General features: G+C 40.1%; 1 protein-coding gene across 4 annotated transcripts in view; it reads right to left on the minus strand.

Moving 5' to 3' along the window:
• Positions 1 to 18333, minus strand: part of triob (trio Rho guanine nucleotide exchange factor b) — a 109784-nt gene that overhangs the window by 31429 nt on the left and 60022 nt on the right. For all 4 annotated transcript variants that reach the window (XM_044358223.1, XM_044358224.1, XM_044358225.1 and 1 more), the window contains 16 exons: positions 16091 to 16260; positions 14948 to 15122; positions 9935 to 10130; positions 9041 to 9207; positions 7023 to 7142; positions 5790 to 5888; positions 5608 to 5700; positions 5161 to 5310; positions 4849 to 4963; positions 4381 to 4496; positions 3015 to 3137; positions 2435 to 2629; positions 1933 to 2048; positions 653 to 719; positions 286 to 395; positions 3 to 72 (listed from right to left, as the gene is read on the minus strand). In XM_044358223.1, the coding sequence (XP_044214158.1) occupies positions 3 to 72; positions 286 to 395; positions 653 to 719; positions 1933 to 2048; positions 2435 to 2629; positions 3015 to 3137; positions 4381 to 4496; positions 4849 to 4963; positions 5161 to 5310; positions 5608 to 5700; positions 5790 to 5888; positions 7023 to 7142; positions 9041 to 9207; positions 9935 to 10130; positions 14948 to 15122; positions 16091 to 16260 (2082 nt within the window). The remainder of the gene's footprint in view (positions 1 to 2; positions 73 to 285; positions 396 to 652; positions 720 to 1932; positions 2049 to 2434; positions 2630 to 3014; positions 3138 to 4380; positions 4497 to 4848; positions 4964 to 5160; positions 5311 to 5607; positions 5701 to 5789; positions 5889 to 7022; positions 7143 to 9040; positions 9208 to 9934; positions 10131 to 14947; positions 15123 to 16090; positions 16261 to 18333) is intronic.

An 18333-nucleotide genomic window follows, 5' to 3' on the forward strand; every position in this document is an offset into this window, starting at 1 on the left:
ACCCAGGTGACGAAACAATGGCCCACATCCTCTGGAAGCTGCTCATATTTCTCCAGCTCCTTCAGGAAGATACTGTACAGAGACAGACCAATTTAGGATGAACAATCACAGGAAAAGAAGTACAATTTTGTCTCACATTCATATTTACTATTTCTGAATGTTAAGAAAAACGGTGTGGTAGCAAAGCAACGGTTTACTACATGAAACACTGTCTTTCTTTAACACTACGTTAGCTGAAGTAGGTGTTGAAGAATACAGAATGTCACAGATCACTGCTCTACTGACTTGTGATGAAACTCATAGAGGTCCTGCATGTTCCCAAAGATGATGTGTTCCTTGTTGACAATACCAGGAGGAATCTCCTCCACACCGCTGGTCATCTCCCACAGGTATGTCTGCACAAAAAACACACACCAGAGCATAAAGAATTAAATACACAGAAGCTAGTTCTCCTCATGTAAGAGCATGTCATCATCACATTACATCTTTCAATTAATCATTTACTTATTTTGGGTGTGACCAATTGAAATATTTTAAGAAAAAGTGCAACTAATATGGCAAGTCATGTTTAGCCAGTTTACTTAAAGTCAGGAAACAACTATTTGTGTAAACACTCCATGAGGTGAATGAGTGTGTCTGTCGTAATACTTACATCCATACACTCTCGTAGGTCTCTGACATAGGCTTTCTCTGTTTGAATCAGCTCAGCCATTATAAATCTGAAAGGACATGGACATTGTGTTAAGAGACAATGATACGACAACTAAAAACTGTGTTGTGTTCAATGTTAGTCTTCGGCTAACATTTTGTTCCTCAGAGGAAACTGAAGGCCAGAATGTACAAAACAAGACAAAAATACTGAGCATAAAAAAAGATGATGTTTCTACATTTTTTTGTAACTGCTGTGGTAGCTTTTAAATATGTTCAAATCAATAATAATAATGTAATGTCAACTTTCTTTGAAGATACTGTGGCTTGTGATTGAATGCTTTAGTACACTAGTGTTATGCACACACTGTATACAGAAGGATTTGATTAGCAAGCTATTGCAGCACATAGAAAACAATTGTTCACAGAATCGTCAAGGTTACAGGAACAAGTGTTAAAATCTTGCAGTTTCTGTACAATAATTTTAGTGTTTAGAGTTTAACAAGTGAATGATGTGTGTGTCTTTGTATCCATATCACACTATACATCAAGTTGACAGTACAAATAGGATTTTTGCCTTTCATATTTTGACCTCCATCCACATGCAGTGTGCTGTTACAGTAGGTGGGAACATTTTGGCAGAAGTAAATTAAAATTTCTAGTCTAAATTCATCCCATGCAACTTTTCTATATAACATGTGTTCTAAGCATAGAGTCAAGACAGATGTAGATCTGTTGCTGTATGTGGATGCATTATAACTCCCTTATGGCTCACTTATAGTTTGTGAACATATGAGCCATAATTTACAGGCTATTCATGGGTTCCCTCCTGTGTGAATTTCCCTCATAAACCATTTTAAACTTATTACCGCAGATATTCTATACAGCATCAGGAACACTAAAACGCTTTGTGAAAAATGCTCATATGGCACATTACTGCTCTGCGTCCTCTCACATGCATCATAAATTCCATCTCCATTTGTTTACACACTTGATTGGATTAGCAGATTTCAGTGTTCACTAGGATATGCTCACATTCTCTGGGCAATTTGACATTAAACTCCACATTATCTCTAACATTACAACAATCTGAAATAAAAACGGGGCTGCAGCTATAAAATGGACAGAAAAAAAGATATGTTTTCATATGTTTGCTGGAAATGACTGAATTATTCATCCAGGTACTGCAAAGGAAACTTGTGATAAAGCTTCACTGCTGTTCCCTATTGAACATCAGCTGGCCATCAGGAGATTGCACATCAGAGAAACGTCTGTTGCACTCACTCTTTTCTCCGCGCCGATTTCCTCTTTTCCTCATTGAGTTCATGAGCAGCATCCCTCAACTTGACCTCTGACCCTGGAGCACTAGCTGGGATGATGTCCAGTTGTAGCTCTTTACTCTGAAAACACAGGACACAGTGGCTATTATGTTGAGCATAACATGCATGTTAGTCATTCACTAGTCAACACACCAATGTGTGATGTATTTGCTTTCCCTTCACACCAGCTCATTAAAAAGAACTGTTGGGAGATGGAGTTTGAACAGGAACATGGGGTTACAGAAGGTGAAATTTGTTTTGAAAATCTTATAACTCAAATAAAATACATGATTTTGTTTTGGTCAGTCTTATATGTAAGATTAAGCAAAGGTTGTATCCTTATTCCTACAACCTCTGCCAGACATACAGTATCTCTTGTGGTCTTATCATGATCATCATACATAAATGCAGTTCATCTTCCACAACACATTGGAAGAATAGACCTGATATTAACAGTGAGCACTCACAGCCTTGTTGGAGTCGGAAGAAATGCCGAGCGCTGTTTCCAGGCAAGTCCGGTATTTGTCCATGCGGAGAGAAAAGTCTCTGTAGCGCTTGTCCACTGAGGACACCCATTTCTTTATCTCCAGGGCATGGGCGTGGCCCTTGTCACAAAACCCATCCGCCAGCTGGATCAACAGCTTTACCCGCTCTTTGGTTTGCTATCAATAGAGAGACATTTAGGGAGGGGATAGAGAGAAAGGAGAGATGGCCACAGAGAGGCAGTGCAGGTGGAGGAAAGGTAGATAAGAGAGAGACGCAGAGGAGAGAGAGACAGAATTAGGAATCAGTGTGTTGCTTGATGGACACAATACCTTGTTCTCTAACACAATAACAGTGACACAGCAAAGAGGAAACAGGACAATACGCTGCCCTGGGAACGGGCCTCCCAGCAGAGCGCAGGAGTGTGCAAACATACACACAACGTAACACTACGAGCGCAGCAGCAGGAACAAAACACGCAGAAGCACACGCGGCCTCTATCCTTCTCACCTTCTTTTATAAAACAATGGATCGATAAACAAATATAAATACACAGACATGTACCTTAGCTGTGATCTGGAAGTCTTCGTGCTCTTTCAGCAGCTCTTGTGTGTGGTGGATGCTGGAGCCGGTGGATGTGTGTGTGGACAGGTAAAACTCCCCGGTGTCATGGATCCACTCCAGGGCCTGAGGAAACAACCAATCACAAGTGAGTTCATTTGCACGGCAGGGATTTTAGTTACACACGGTCACACAATCTCTATTAAATATCCAAATCTGACGACCTGGCCAACTTTCAAATAAGCTGGTACTCTACCAGCTTATTTGAATTTTGACATTTTTATCATTTTAGACACAACAATATGATACAGAATTATATCTTTGTATCATCAGTTTACTATGCAGATAGAATCTGTTACCACCTATCAAATTGTTTCCCTGTTCAAGCATTTCTAGTATTAAATTTCCAAAGGTTCTACTTTGTTTCTTGTCTCCACAATGTCTGTGTACTTTGTAACTGGGCCTGCAGGTGATATCTCCTTGGTCAGCAGTGGCAGAACTGGTCCAGTCAAACTGTGAGACCAGAAAGCATTTGGACCCTGGGGATAAAACCTGGATTGCCCCAGAATAGCCATGTCCTAGAAACATCTATGATGTCCTCTGATTTTATTGGCTAAATGCCTGTGCTGTGCTATCCAAACACCACAAGGGGGAGCCACATGTCTTATATTTAAACAGCCGCTGGTCGCCGGTAGACAAGAGTTAATAGCACACCCCAAAAGTCTGCTCAGTGTGTGAAGTGTGGAGGGATCCTGGCTGCTACTGAAGACAGTATTATCCAAATTCTGTCCATCTTACATGTCCCTGTATCTTTGAACAATGGCTGATCTAAGACCTGTTTGCTTCTCAAGTTTAAGAAGTTGTGTTAACTCCTATTTTTCTAAAATACTGAGAAGCTTTACAAACAAAATCCCAGAAGTTAAAATGTTCAGTTCCATCTGAGTGGTGAAAATGAGTAGTTGGAGACATATTTTTGGCAATGCTCTGTAATAATTGTAGTGTTTAAATTTACTGGGCCACATAATGATAGCCGTCTTTAAGACTGTCATTGTTGCAAATGTCTGCCAGATTACATCACTTCCAGTATATTTGACATGTATCATTTACTAAGAAAACACAAGCTGCTTGTTTAATTCAAAAAAAGAGACAAGACAAGATTGAAGTTGCAGCTGGATGCTAACTGAGAAGAGCCAACTCGCTGATTCAATTCCAACAGGAACCAAACAATAATGAAGAGGCCTTTTCTATTAACTCTGTTGAGTAGTAAACCAAATGACACAATGTAATGATCTGTTTAACCCTGTGTTCAAGCTGTTGCTTATTGTCAGTGCACACATATACACAAGCACCCTCAAATATAAGCACACACCTGTTTGGCACTGCGTTCAAACACTACATATTGCTGGCACTGGTCCAGCCTCCGCTTCCTCATGGTCCAGAAGTGAAGCACTCTGTTCTCTCTCTGCAGCAACTCATTCAAAATGTCTGATGAAACACAACAAGTGCACATAGAGACATTTGTTCAAGCATATGTCATCACTGTACAGGAAAATACTGAACACCTGAATTTATAAATCTGTGAAAATGTTAAGTGAGCCAATACGATCTTGTTAAAGATAAAACACTAAATAATAAAATCAGCTTGCAAAGGTGTGCTGTAGTTACCACTTCTTGTACAGAGAAACACAGTGTTTAAAGAGATAAATACCTTGAATAACCTGACATACAGTTCTGCAGATGGATAACAAGGCTGAGCAGGTGGTAAATTCTTCATGGGAATGTTTTTTAATGATAAAATGCAGAAACAAAACAGATGATCACTGAGCTGTCTACTTACTCTTAACCTGAGTCTCCGGAGCTTTGACGTGGGACAACATGCCGGGCATGTTGACACTGTTCCTGTGCAGGTACTTCAAGAAGACATCAGCATTGCGCCTGGCCAACGTACAGGCCTGCGTTTGTGCGGAGAGAAGACAGGTGTCACTTACATCTTACACATTAATTTGCTTCTGACTGATTTTACATGTAGTTCTTGAGTAATACGACACAAAAAAACAGATTAACTGGTCAGTATTGAATATGAGCTAAAAAATCATGTTAATAACAAATAATTCCTCTGGGAATTTAACACATATTTGCTTATTCTCACCTTGAGGAAAGCCTCTTTCTGCTCCAGGTGCTTGCTGATCATGGGAGTGACGTGGTCTGACTCACTGTTGGGGCCTAATTTATCAGCACCACCACACCAGTCTTCTTCTCTCTTATACTCCTGCTCCAGGCTTTCCAACACACTGCACACCTGAGACATAGATACAATACATTAAACCACTGCAACACTGACCTTCTCCTGCTCCAGACTATTATGCAAATTGTGCAACTGCAAATCCTTGAGAGCAATATCTAAAATCATTCTTTGACACCGCGGGTCTACTGAAGTTCAAAAAGGAAATTGTATTTCTATATTCCAATTTCATCATTTTCACTCAAACTCACTCCTGTTTGAGATTATCTAACATACTTTAACACCTGTCTGAATCAGTGGACATGTGAGTGATTTGGTACCCACTCCTATACACACACACACACTGAAAAGTACCTGTTCGGAGGTCTTGTAGAAGGCCACAGAAGCATTAACCAGCTTGAGTCTGTCCTCCATCTTCAGCATTAGCTGCTGCCAGTGGTCTGCCACCTTCAAATCAAATAAAACAAGTTAGTTTGCCATTTACAGCAATAATATTTATATTTTCCTCGACAGATAAAATTGTAAGAGTGCAATACCTTTTCTGCACAGTCTCGAATCATATCCATGTCATAGTGGTTAGCCTGGAGCAAGGCCTCAGCCTTCTGCTGTACCTGCAACGCGCTCTGATGGGTTTTCTACATGGGGGATGAGGGTGAGATAAAAAACAATGAACTGCAAGAGATATATGAGCTATATCACAATGATTGCTTTGGAAATACGACCCCAGCTTCCTGTTGGCCCTGCAGGGCAGTTTAGTGTGGAGTAGAGGACTGGGGAGCAACAGTGGAAAGGCTAAATAAATAAATGTAGTGTCTGATTGTAGCTGTGTCATAAAGATTGTCCTGGAGTGAGCATTCTGGGGAGGAAATGAGATAGTGAGGTTCAAAAAAAAAAAAAAGGACAGTATCTGGAGATTTTTGTGTCATAGCGGTTAGCGTGAAAAATAAGGCTTTTGCCCTTTTCTGGACTCAGATCACTCGAGGGAAGGAAAACAGAAGGAGATAAAAGAAGAATGAAGGATTTCCTGCCGTCTTTGATAATGTTGGTGCAGCAAAAATTTTAATGTCTGCAGCACCTGCAGGGTATAGTCAAGGAGAACATTCCTATATCACTTCTCACAATGCAGGACCCATTATCAGGTTATCATACCCTGTATCTGATTGCAAATATGGTTAAAGTGTGCATGTTACAATTATAGTCTCACATAAGCAAATAATCAAATAATCATAAACAGAGCTTTTCCTTGTGCATCATTGTGTGTGTATGTGAGCTCCGTAGAAGTAGGTGAGGTACAGGCCTGCATTTAAATGAGCCAGGCTCGAAAGAGTTGAAAGAAAATGCGTCTTGCATAATCAGTGGAGAGAAAGAAAATAAAGAAGGGAAGCAGAGAGAGAGAGAACAAAGAAACAGATAGAGATATTCGTTATTTATAATCCCATTTCATGTGTGACTTGTGAAGAGAATGGCAGGCAGTGCAGAGAGATATGAACCTGAGAAGAGTTTTAGGAAGGCAAAAGGTTGAAGGATGAAGGGCAATGTAGCAAAGGAGATGCAGAAGTAGGGTAAGAGGGAGATGAAGAGTGGAACATAAATAGATGAGGACAAACATGATGACAGGGAAGGTGAATAAAAAATGGGAGTGGGATATATATATGGACAAGAAGAAAAACACACCCTATGGCACAGAGCATGTGGGCATCTTCACATTCCTCTAGAGAGGCTAATAGAGGTGCCACAACAGGAGAAATATGATTGTTTTTCCTTTTTACCTCTATTGCATGTTGGAATTGTTCGTGTTCTTTCTGCAGCTGCTCAGCCTCTTGTAACGAGCTGGCTGTGATCAGACCAGCATTCAGCATGGACTCGCCATTACGGATCCAACCCAGCACCTACAACACAAATACACACACAGCACAAACATAAAGGAGAACAAAGAGTTTTTTTACTATTCAATCTTTAACATACTAGTCTTATTTTCATAATTCATGCGATGGATACATTGTGTAAGACATTTAATATAATTTTAAAAAAAGACCCATCTTCCCACTTTCCAATTTCTCACTTTGTTCTTTGTCTTTGCTTCCTCTCTACTTCTCTCAGCTCTTAACATTCTCTCTGTGCCCCCCCCCCTTATCTGTCTCTTCTCATATATATTCTTCATTGCTTCTTCAACTCTGACACCTTTTCATTCCCTTGCATCCTCACACTGTTCCAGTGTCGATCCCTTGGCTCTTTTCAAATCTCCCCCTTCACACATTTCCCTGACACCCTGCTCTATCTTTTCACCCCTATGTACCAAATCTCTCCCCACCCACATTTGCTCATAGTTTTCTTGGCCTAGTTATAGCCAGAGGGTATGTTAAACACACTCTGTCGAAGACACCTCTCTCTCTCTGACTCAGCATGAACACCTGCTGTGTGGGTGATGGGCAGAACTGCAACTGAAACTAGGCTATATAAGTGATGATGCAGCACAACTTTGACTCTATGTTTCCTTTGTTTCCATTGCACTTGCAGTGTCCCGAGGCAGGACAGGCATGAGTGTTAGCTGCTGAATATCAGAGGAGCACATGCTGCTATGACGTAATCCTAATATTTGCCGGATTAAGCAACAGAAGCCGTCGCTCGAGAAAACTCTAATTCATGAGTGCTATGCATACATAATACTGCTTATCTGTGGGTTGATGAGTAAAAATAACAACAGCATCATACTAGCAAAGCACTATCATCATACTGTCAGATCTGTTCAATCAATATGATGCCAGCGCATCTTCTGAAATGTTTTGCTTCAGCACTCTTTGGGTGTAATTTTTGGTTATTTTAGTCTCAGTTTCATGTCTGCCACCACTCTGTTCCCTTTTATTAACTCTAGTGCAAGATGAAGCATGAAGCCTGTTGTTATTCAGCTGAATCACTACAATAACAGGCCTAGCGATGAAAACTGGCACTAGGTTTGTTTTTGTTTTGCTCTGAAATATCAGTCTATCTACATTGCAAAGTCCACACAATTTTCTTGCTGTGATTGTATTCAACTCTTGAATGAATATTTGGAGGGAATTGCTAGTTAACAGACTCTGCACTGACACGACAGTAAACAAAGAAATTCTATCTCCTTCTCTCCCAAGTCAGATTTTCTCTGGTCTATTTGTCTACTTTAGCTCTGAATTCTCATTTATCTCCCTCTCTTTATAGCTTGGCTGAACCAACCATACTGTATCTCTCTGTCTATTCCCCCCAAAGGCAGAAAGAGATACAGAGAGAGAGAGACAGAGAGAGAGACAGGGAGAGAGATTGTTGACACAGGATGAGTCATCTACCCATGGTCATGTACAGACAGAACATACTGTAGCCTTTTAGCACTTCAACATGATCTACTGTAACATCACGGCACGCTGTAGCAATAAGTTGTCAGAATTCCTTTCTACAAATCAGTTTGACCTCAGTCTTAGAAGGAAAACAAGTGTTTATCTCTCACATGCAGCACATCTGAGCATTTATATACAAACATACGCTTGAATGTACAGTTAAATATAACTTTTGTTGTTCATTTTTGTAATATTTAAATGTGCTTTAAGTTTCCAAAATGTTTAATCTGGCCTGAGTAAAAGCAGACACTGAGAATAACACAGGGATTATTCTTTCATAACTAAAAAGCCTCGTGTTTTCGTAGCTTGTTTTTTAGAGTGCCTTTTAAAATCCAACACACAAGCTCCAATCACTGCTTCCGTGTTGTATTACCGTCTATCCTCGTAACACCCTCTTGTCCTTTTCTTCTTCTAGTACGTACCTGTTTGACTTCAGCCTGTAGATGCCTCAACTGGACACACTGCTCCAGATGTCTCCTGTGCTGCTCCGCTGCCAGGTCCAACTCTTGCTGCTTCTCGTGGAGAAACTCGAGCAGGTCCTGGACCCGGGTGGCCATGTCCACATCTCTGTCGCATAACAGCTCCACACCTGCATGACATGCAATGGACATTTTATTATGTAATCTGTTTTTCTCCTTTTTTCTTCCTTATAATTCACTCAATCATCATTTATTGCTATTGACACGGGTAAATTGGTATGGATGTAGAGATATTTAGCTATTTGCACACATCTCCACATCATCTACTTGAAAGTACAAGGAGGGGTATGAAATATGTATTTCATAAATGTACTCTTAGGGAAAACAGCAACAATTGGATGACTACAGACTTCACATTTCTGAAATCATTCAATATTCTTTTGACTGAAAACAGTCCAGAGGAGTAATTGCATTTAAATGGACGCACAAGCTCAGCTTACATTTTTAATAACACAAAGCCATGTAGACAGTGTAATGTTGATCTTGTGAAAGGTGACTAAATTATGTCTGAAAGCTATTATCTGTACAAAACTTTCATGAATTTTTTAGCAATGGTAAAATCTGTACTCACATTTTCATAGCATTATGTGCTAGTCGTGGTTCTAGCTGCAAGGTTGGCCCTGGTAAATAATTATTGTCCTGAGGCAAGCTAAAGAGGTAGCTCTTGCATATTTAGTATCATCAGAGCCTGACTTTTGCTACTAAAACTATATTATAAACTGTGACAAACACAACCAAACAAGAGGCATAGTCCAGGTTATCTAAATGATTCCTCCTACTTATCTTAGTACTATACCCTAAAAAATACTAAATGTGCTTGTCTATTCCTTCACTCACCAGATGCCTGGACCTCTGTGACATACTGCAGCAGCTCCTGTCCCTGGTGGATGACGTCGAAGGTGAGGTTGTTCATAGTAAGCGCCTTGTCTGCATGGTGCTGTAGCCTCTGCTCGGCCAGCGTCAGGTCCTCTGTGTCAAAGTCACTCATCTGCTGAGACAGTTCCTCGTTCCATGACTCTAGATCTGAGATGATCTGAGAGGGGAAAGGAGGGGATAAAGTGAGTAAGAAACTAGATAAAGTGTTACATTACACATTAAATTAAGAAAAAAAAATGTTGCTTGTATTTTTGACTTCATTGGATACTACATGGAGGAAAATATTAAGATGAAATGATGTGTGATAAAGGACTTAATTCAAACCAAAGATGTAAAGGTTTCGTGGTAAACATCTAGTCATTTTGAGATGATAACCTACCCTACAAAAAATATTTTCACCACCACAAACATTAAAAGGGGTGTAAAGCACAGTAAAAAAAATGCACAGCAATTTCAATATCCATATAATTTTATGATTAAGAGAATTTTTGGATACCAAGTCAGACAGTTTAATTGCTGTAACCCAGCACCTAGCTGTCTGCCATAATAAGGGATAACATATTACACTGGTGATGCATGACTGGTAAAGCAGATGTACTGAGATGTCAGCGCTTGTCTTGGACTGCCCACGCACACTGAATCATGATACCAGGAGCACCTTGATCCTGGCACCATCCAGCTCTGTCTGTCAGGCTTTTTTTGTTGTTGTTGTTTTTTTAAACTAACTCGAGAGGTGTAGTCTGCGCTTTGTTTCAGAATTTACACACCTACTGCTGCGGGGCATAATGGAGTTACCATAAATTCTCCAATTGTGGCAAAGGCCTTTATTTACTGCAAATGAAGAAAGATCAAGGTCTCTATTTGACATGTACTGTTATTAGAAACAGGCCTTTAGCTCTAATTTCTGCTCTTTTCTGATCTGCTGTAGTTTGTCATGTTCCAGTAGTTTAGGGAGAATAACTCCAGATTTGATAAGAGTTAATAAGAAAGTGAAGTGTTTTTGTTGTTGTTTTTGTAAACAGCAGAAGGTGATATGGTATGATACACATATGTTGTTGGAAGTTAGTCTATAGTACAGGTACCAGTAATGTCAATTTGTTCTGTTTTTGATAATCCCCAGCCTTTATTATGTATTGGACTTCATTTGTTTGACCATTGATTTTTATTTGAGACCTGGTCATTGACAGAGTGAGGTTATATTTTAGTGTCAGGTTTGAGCTGTCAAGAATGCATTTACAGTACTGTAGCCATAACATGATCCATGACAGACAAAACTGATCTAATTTCAACATTCATGCGACATTCAACATTCAAGTTTGAAGTTTCTCCAAAGGTCTGACTCTAGTGTCTGTCAGCCCTCAACATTTAGCTGTTCTGTAACCTTATAAACTAATGCAGAGAATGTGTCAATTTGAAATGTGTGGTTACTATGCCCTTGACAACTGAATGTCTCTGAGAATTACATGTGAGCAATGGGAAAATGTCAGGCAGTAACTTATAACTGTGGTAAAATCTGATCTATGTATATAAATGAAAATGAAAATGAGATGCTTTGGCAGCTGTCCTCTTTCATTCATGACATCTTGTGTCTTAGAGGACCTTGAACAATGGGGAAAATGAAGTCAGTGGAAAAGGTAAATCCAGTGAGTTTCAATGTGGGACAGAAAGAGAAAAGGTTAACGGTGATACACAAAGTCTAAGAGATGCAGAAAGGAAGAGAGGAATGTGGATGTTAGCATGTCTGTAAGCTCGTGTGACTAAGATAAGATTAGAACAGCAATGGTTGAGTAAGAAGAGTCCTAAAGTGAAACAGATTATCTGTATGAGAATGTGATCCTCTCAGGCCATGCCATTTTAAATTTCCTCCATCGTTCAGGTAGCCTATGTCCCCGGGCTAGAACTGATCCGATCCTGTTGAAGTATGCTTGAGATAGAGATTTGATTCAAAATGCAGCTACAGTATATATTGATAAAATCTGGCAAAGAAAAGTGCTGCATTTTAGCAATAACAATTTACTGTAGTATGATTGTTATTTATCACCAGCATTAAAGCCTCCCACTGCTCCTAACAGTTAGCTACAATTGAATGCAAAACTAATTCTGTGTAAAAAGTGTACTCTGTAAATAAAGTAATACATCAACATTTATGAACACCATGAAATTTAAAAAAAAACAAACAAAAAAAACAACTCACAAAATATCAGTTATTATTATCTTAATTTCATTTTTGGGATTCTATTATAGGGGGCTTAAAACTTTCCTCAAAGATAAAATGAACAAACAACAAATGCCAAACAGGAACAAGAGGTCAACAGTTAATGTGGTTTGCCAAAAATAGCTAGCATAGACGCTAATTGTAGCTACTCAAAAGAGCTAATATTGGAGAGGCCACTGATCTTTCCCAAACACACACGCTGACCAAAAAAATGCACTGCATGCTCGTGCATGTACTTCAGTGTGGCCAGCAACATAAATTTCTCATGGATGTCTACATATCTGGCTGCAAATTGTCTCTGTGAAGCAGATATCACTATTCAACCATCTGCTTTCTCCCTCCTCGTTCACTATATGAATGTTAGTACCAAGTCTAAACGTCAGCAAGATGCAACCAAAACCAGTAACTCGGGATCATCTATATATGCCTCAATTCTCTCTGTGAAAGAGTGTGTTGCTGCTCAGGCTGCACCTAGTCTTCACTAAACTAAGTATGTACAGTAATGGCAGCTTTATGCTCGAAGACAACTTCTTTCCACATATTCAGCTGACAAAGCAGAGAGGTCACACAATATGCGACCTGCTGATCTCTACGTAAACACAGGTTGAGTGCAGACTGGCTTCAAAAACGTGGATTCAGACAAGACTTGGACCCTAGAGATTTCCTCTAAGTAGCAACATTCATAGCAAAACAACTCCCTCGTCTTGGTTCATTACAAATCCATTTAAACTGTTTTATCTATTATCCCAAACCATAAATAGACTACAATACAGAAAAGTCTGTTTCAATACTGGAAGGTTCTTAGCGCACCTTCCCGCTGAGTACGTTTATACAAAAAGTAAGATAAACCTCTTCTGCAATACAGAGCATTATTCTCTCTCCACGTAGCAAAGACTGTTTGCCTTATGACAAGGCACTGTAGGAATTTGGATTCACAGAAATTTCCCTGCTATGAAATCTCCTCCATTCAGAGATGTGACTTTCTTGGCTAGCCAACAGAGTAATCTTATCAAGTTCTTTCATTGCAGAATAATATAATACCCTTCCTAACAAACATGATAGTTTCACAAATCTGGCAACAAAGTAGAAACTTACCAAGCACTCAGTTGCACTCTGCTCTCCTCTCCTCTTACAATTGAGTAAAATGCCCTCTGTGTGCAAAAAGACCATCTCCCTCTGTTACCAGCACTGTGAAAATGAACTAATAGAGGAGATAAACCACATCCAAGTCTCTTTTTCTCAGCGGTGTGCAAAGATACAGAGCTTATCATCAGAAAAGAAACAGACAATGTATGTCTCACCTCAACCCATGCCCTCACCTCAGACACACACCCCCATTCAAGCAAGGAGGGAGTGTCCTAATGAATTTGCATGTGTGTGTGTGTGTGTGCGTGTGGGCAGGGAGTGAAGGGAAATAAATGCCTCTACCTCCACCCATCTTCGTGCTTGAGCACTGTGTCATATTAATTGCATGTCAATGTGTGTGTGTGTGCGCGTGTGTGTGCGTGCTTCTGTGTTCAACATGAGTGATTATCAAATTCACCATCATTCCCTGACCTGACATGCAAGGCTAATATGAGACTTATCTATTCTTTTGGACTTAACAACACAGACAAAACAGACATGAAACCAACCACAGAACTTCTATTAGCACACAGTGGAGCAGACTTAATGCAGGGCCAGACATGTAATACAAAGCCATATACTTCCACAACAGGGACAATGATTAGTTAATGGGTTATCGTGGGCGCTAATGTTCTAGGTATTAATAGAAACATAATAATGATTACATAATCCTCTGTTCATTAACACAAACAAAAGGTGCTTTGCCTAAAAAAATATGCCTGAAAACATCTGAAAAATCTGCTTTGGCAGACATTACAACATGTAACTTTACTGAATATTCTCCCAATGATTTTGTGCATCCCCTTCAATGCAAAGAAATCTAATGGATGCATACTCACACATTTCTTTCAGAGCAGAGGAAGTAACGAATATTGTTCTCACATGTCATTAATGATGTAATTATAACTGAAAACCATTTCCCTACACACACTTCCATTCATGCTCCACAGGCTCATCATGTCCACCACGATTACTCTCTACAACATTTCTTTTCACTTACATTATCCTCATGAATATAAGCCTCTACTGTATTTCTGCTCCAGGCTTCAAAATGAGTGTAATTCATCTGTCAACATGGTATGGCTCGACAAATCTGGTTTGACGGCCATGATAAACATCATGAGAAACACAAAAATACATATTTTAAAAGCGCAGTTATCATATCCGAGCACCAGCTGAGAAAAGCATTCACTCTCACAGTGGGAGTGTTAAGGAATTAGACGATTCAATGCAGCCAGTTGCTGGTTGGGGAGAGAGAAACAGTGGCATGTAGATGAGATGCGTCAAGTGGAACTAAATACTTTTTTAATGTAGCACATGCAAGAGTATGGCTGTATAGAGGGCTGAATCGCCCTTTATGGTGTAACGGTCCATCAGCTCAGAGTCACAGTCATTTTGGGTTTCCATTTTGTCCCTTGACACATGTAACTAATCTTTTTGCATTTTTTGCCTAGCCACAATGAAAAAACAAACAAACAAAAACCCAAGAGGATTAATATGATACATTCAGCGCTCTCTTATCTCTGTGCAACCTTTACACTCCATCTCCTGCTCTTTCTGTCTTTCTCACTCTCACCTTTGCCTGCACAGGATAAAGCAGATATAAATATTCATCATACAACGAGCCTACTCACGTCAATGGCGTCCCTCTCAAAGATGCGGAGCTGGAGAAAGAGCTCCAGTTTGATCTTCCTTTCCTGAAACAGCTCCTCCATCTGGCCCTGGGCCTCGTCCAGCTGCTGCAGCACACTCTCTATGTGAGCCATGGAGCTGTTGTGGGGAGTCTTGTTGCTCGAGATGGCAGAGTCTCTGTGGATTGAGGTCGAATACAAATACAGACAGATACAGAGATTTAGAGGTACTAAGATAAGAACGTACTCGTATGCACATGTATGACTTCCCGATCTTGTGGACACATCCCTGAGGATGTCTAAAATTGATTCTTGTGAATAATTCCCTCCCTCTACTTTGCCAAATTTACTTACTGTTTCCCCTATAATTGTACGGGCCTGGCGGGCTGCCATGCCAACAAGAACCCTTGCCAGGCCCAAAAAAACTTTTTTTAAATGCCAAAAATAAAGGCAAATATCCATTAATTCAGAAATCAGTAGGAGCCTCTGTGCAGCGCTGTTCTGAAACATGAGTCAACCTCTGTGTTGTTGCCTGGGAAACTCTTGGTAGCGTAATTCCTTTCAGGAATAGGGCAGTGTGTAATGTGTGTGCATAGCGAGTGTGAGAGAGCAGGTGGCAGAAAAGTAACGGTGAATGCGAGCAGAGCAAAGGAAAGGGTTAGCAGTAAGTTCTCAGTCTGACAGTAAATGTACAGTGCAGGCTACAGTGTGTCAGTTAATAAATGCTGCAGCTTCTCAAGACCAAGAAAAGTCTCGTCTGTTGTTTCCCCAACTGCTGGAAAAGTGAAGGAGGTTAGCCCCAAAGTTAGCAACAAAAGGTTAGCCTAACCTGACCAGGCTCATTTAAGGTGGACTGACCTTTAAGTTGGATCAGCTATTCTCATTTTAGTGAGAATCAATCAATCAAGCTGCTCTGAAGCAGAGAACAGAGAAGGCCTTGGGCATTGCTTTCCTTAGTATCGGTGTTTAGTAGTTTGTTATTTTGGAATACAGAAATTTATAATTGTTCTCACTCTGAGCTCTTCTCAATACAACTAAAGAGAGAGTGCTTGTCTGTACTTAGGTTTGATGGGTGTGACTTGCCCTGGTAGACATTATACATTACAATATCCAGACATTAGTGTAGCATGTATCAATAATTTTTACCTGAGCTGTTGTATGAGGTCCTCTCCCTCCTTGATGACATTGACAGTAGCCTGCAGGGTGGTCTGCTGCTGCTGGCCAAAACGTTTGATCAGGTCCTGCACGGCCTCCACCGACTCTGCATACACATCATCCAGCAGTTCCTTCTGAAGTTCCTCCAACCACGTCCACAGCTAAAACAGATCGACAGGGAAAAGCGAACCAGTTAAAATGCAGCATTGTGTAGTATTCACCACCGATGACAGCTCCTTCTTCAGAGTAGCGAAAAACTAAAGAAGCATCTAAACAACACCTGTTGTAAACAGTGTACACATGCCGGAGGGGGTGGTGCCGATCCACAGAGCGCTGTGAGCTAAACACAGACTTAAGGGTCGATCGACAAACTGCCAAATGGACAGGCAGAAGATGGGAGACAAAAATCAAATCCAACCAGCTCTGCTCAAAGCTGGTGTTTTGTCAGTGGTCATCTTTGTAACAGATTAGCCATCTGGGTGTGTTGGCTCAGCACACTAAAGCCCTGGCACACCATCCAGGCCGCCGGAGAGAGACCCTGGCACCCACTGTTTGTCTAACACCAACACTGCTTACTCAAAAACAAGTCTGCTTTTGGTATTGTTTCCATCATCCACTAACATAAAGTATTTTACATTTTACCTGACATCTAAACAGACAGATACTGTTGTTTGGCAACCAAATATTCAAATGAAATCAGCTGACTAAGTGAATTTTTTTTACTAAAGCTTTTTTATTTTAGATTAGGCTAAACTAGACTAGCCTTGATTTTCAGTATTTGGTGGAAGCAATCTTGGCTTTCATCTGCAGATTGGTATACATTCTGAGTCACTGCTCCTTTTGTCAAGTAGACATTCCAGTAGGTTGTCCTCTGTTCTTTCTATTAATGGAGATTTATTAACAATGTTAGAAAATATTAGGAGATAATGCCTTTTATCTGTGTACTTCATGAATATCAGTGCAGATGTATCTTTTCTCCTTCAATGTAGTTCATGCTCTGTCTGCACAGTGAACTGTTTGTTGCCTTTCAACATGCTGGATTACATCCAAAGGCTTCAACAGAACTAGCAGAGGTGATGGGCAAGAGAGTTTGAAACATGGAAACATTCACTTGTACACACATACACACACACACACACAGGAGAACATGCACACATGGATGCTCACACATACACACGCACACACACACACACATAGTGACCTGCACCAGTGTGAGCTGACAGATGGGATGAAGGAGATTAGTCCATATGGACATTAAAGACTAGCTTCATTAATAACACCGTGGCTCTGTCTGTCTCTGTGAGTCTATGTAAACAGGATGTAGTGTTAACACATGCAGAGCACAGTGCTCTGTCAGTGGGGAGAGGTTAATTTTGACAGTTAAAGATTTGCAGTGTATGACTTTCATATTAACATAACACTGTGAGAGGAATTCAGGAGTCAGGCACTGATTAGCTCTGTATCCACACAGCATGTATGGGTATAGCATACCCTAGCCACAGTGTACAGCCGCCTTAGCCTGTATACTTGTTTATTTATTTTTTGAGAAGGCACTAGTAAAGAAGGAAAGAGTAGATTCACTATACTGGAACAATCTATGACAGAAGTCTGTATGAGAAAATTAAAAAGGTATACAAAGTACTAAAGACAGTAGTTTTTTGTATAAAGTACATGAGTGTGTTGTTGAAAGAGTAATTCAAATGGTACATGTGTATATCATTGTGTTGGAAAAAAATGCCATTTTGAAAGAGGATTGTTATGTTTTGATTGCAGAATGAGTTTCATTTTGACACAGAAGTGAGATGTTTATCTCCAAGTGTTGCATCTTGTTTGGCTTGTGTGTAGAGTTTTGACACAATGATCCAAATTCTAAGTAAGCAAGTAAGCAATTGCAAAAAACTGTAATAAGGAAAGTTATAGGCATGATTATCATTACCACAGTGAAGGAGGAGGCAGATCGAGGCAGATTGCCTTTAATTTGTGTAAACACAAGCGCACAACAGAAGGAAAGGAAAGCACAGATGTTTGCACAAGGAGAACATAATGACTTTGGCTGGAACATGTTCAGCAGCATTTTGAGGAATGATGCACATTTACACACAAACACACACACACACGTCTCTCTCACTGTCTAGGCAATGATTTTAAAAGTACATTTTTGGGAATGATTTTGTTCAGATGTAGAAGGCACATTTTTGCTCATAATCCCTAATGAGACTCGGTAGAATATATCT

Source organism: Thunnus albacares, chromosome 8, assembly GCF_914725855.1.
Source record: "Thunnus albacares chromosome 8, fThuAlb1.1, whole genome shotgun sequence".
Taxonomy (NCBI): Eukaryota; Metazoa; Chordata; class Actinopteri; order Scombriformes; family Scombridae; genus Thunnus; species Thunnus albacares.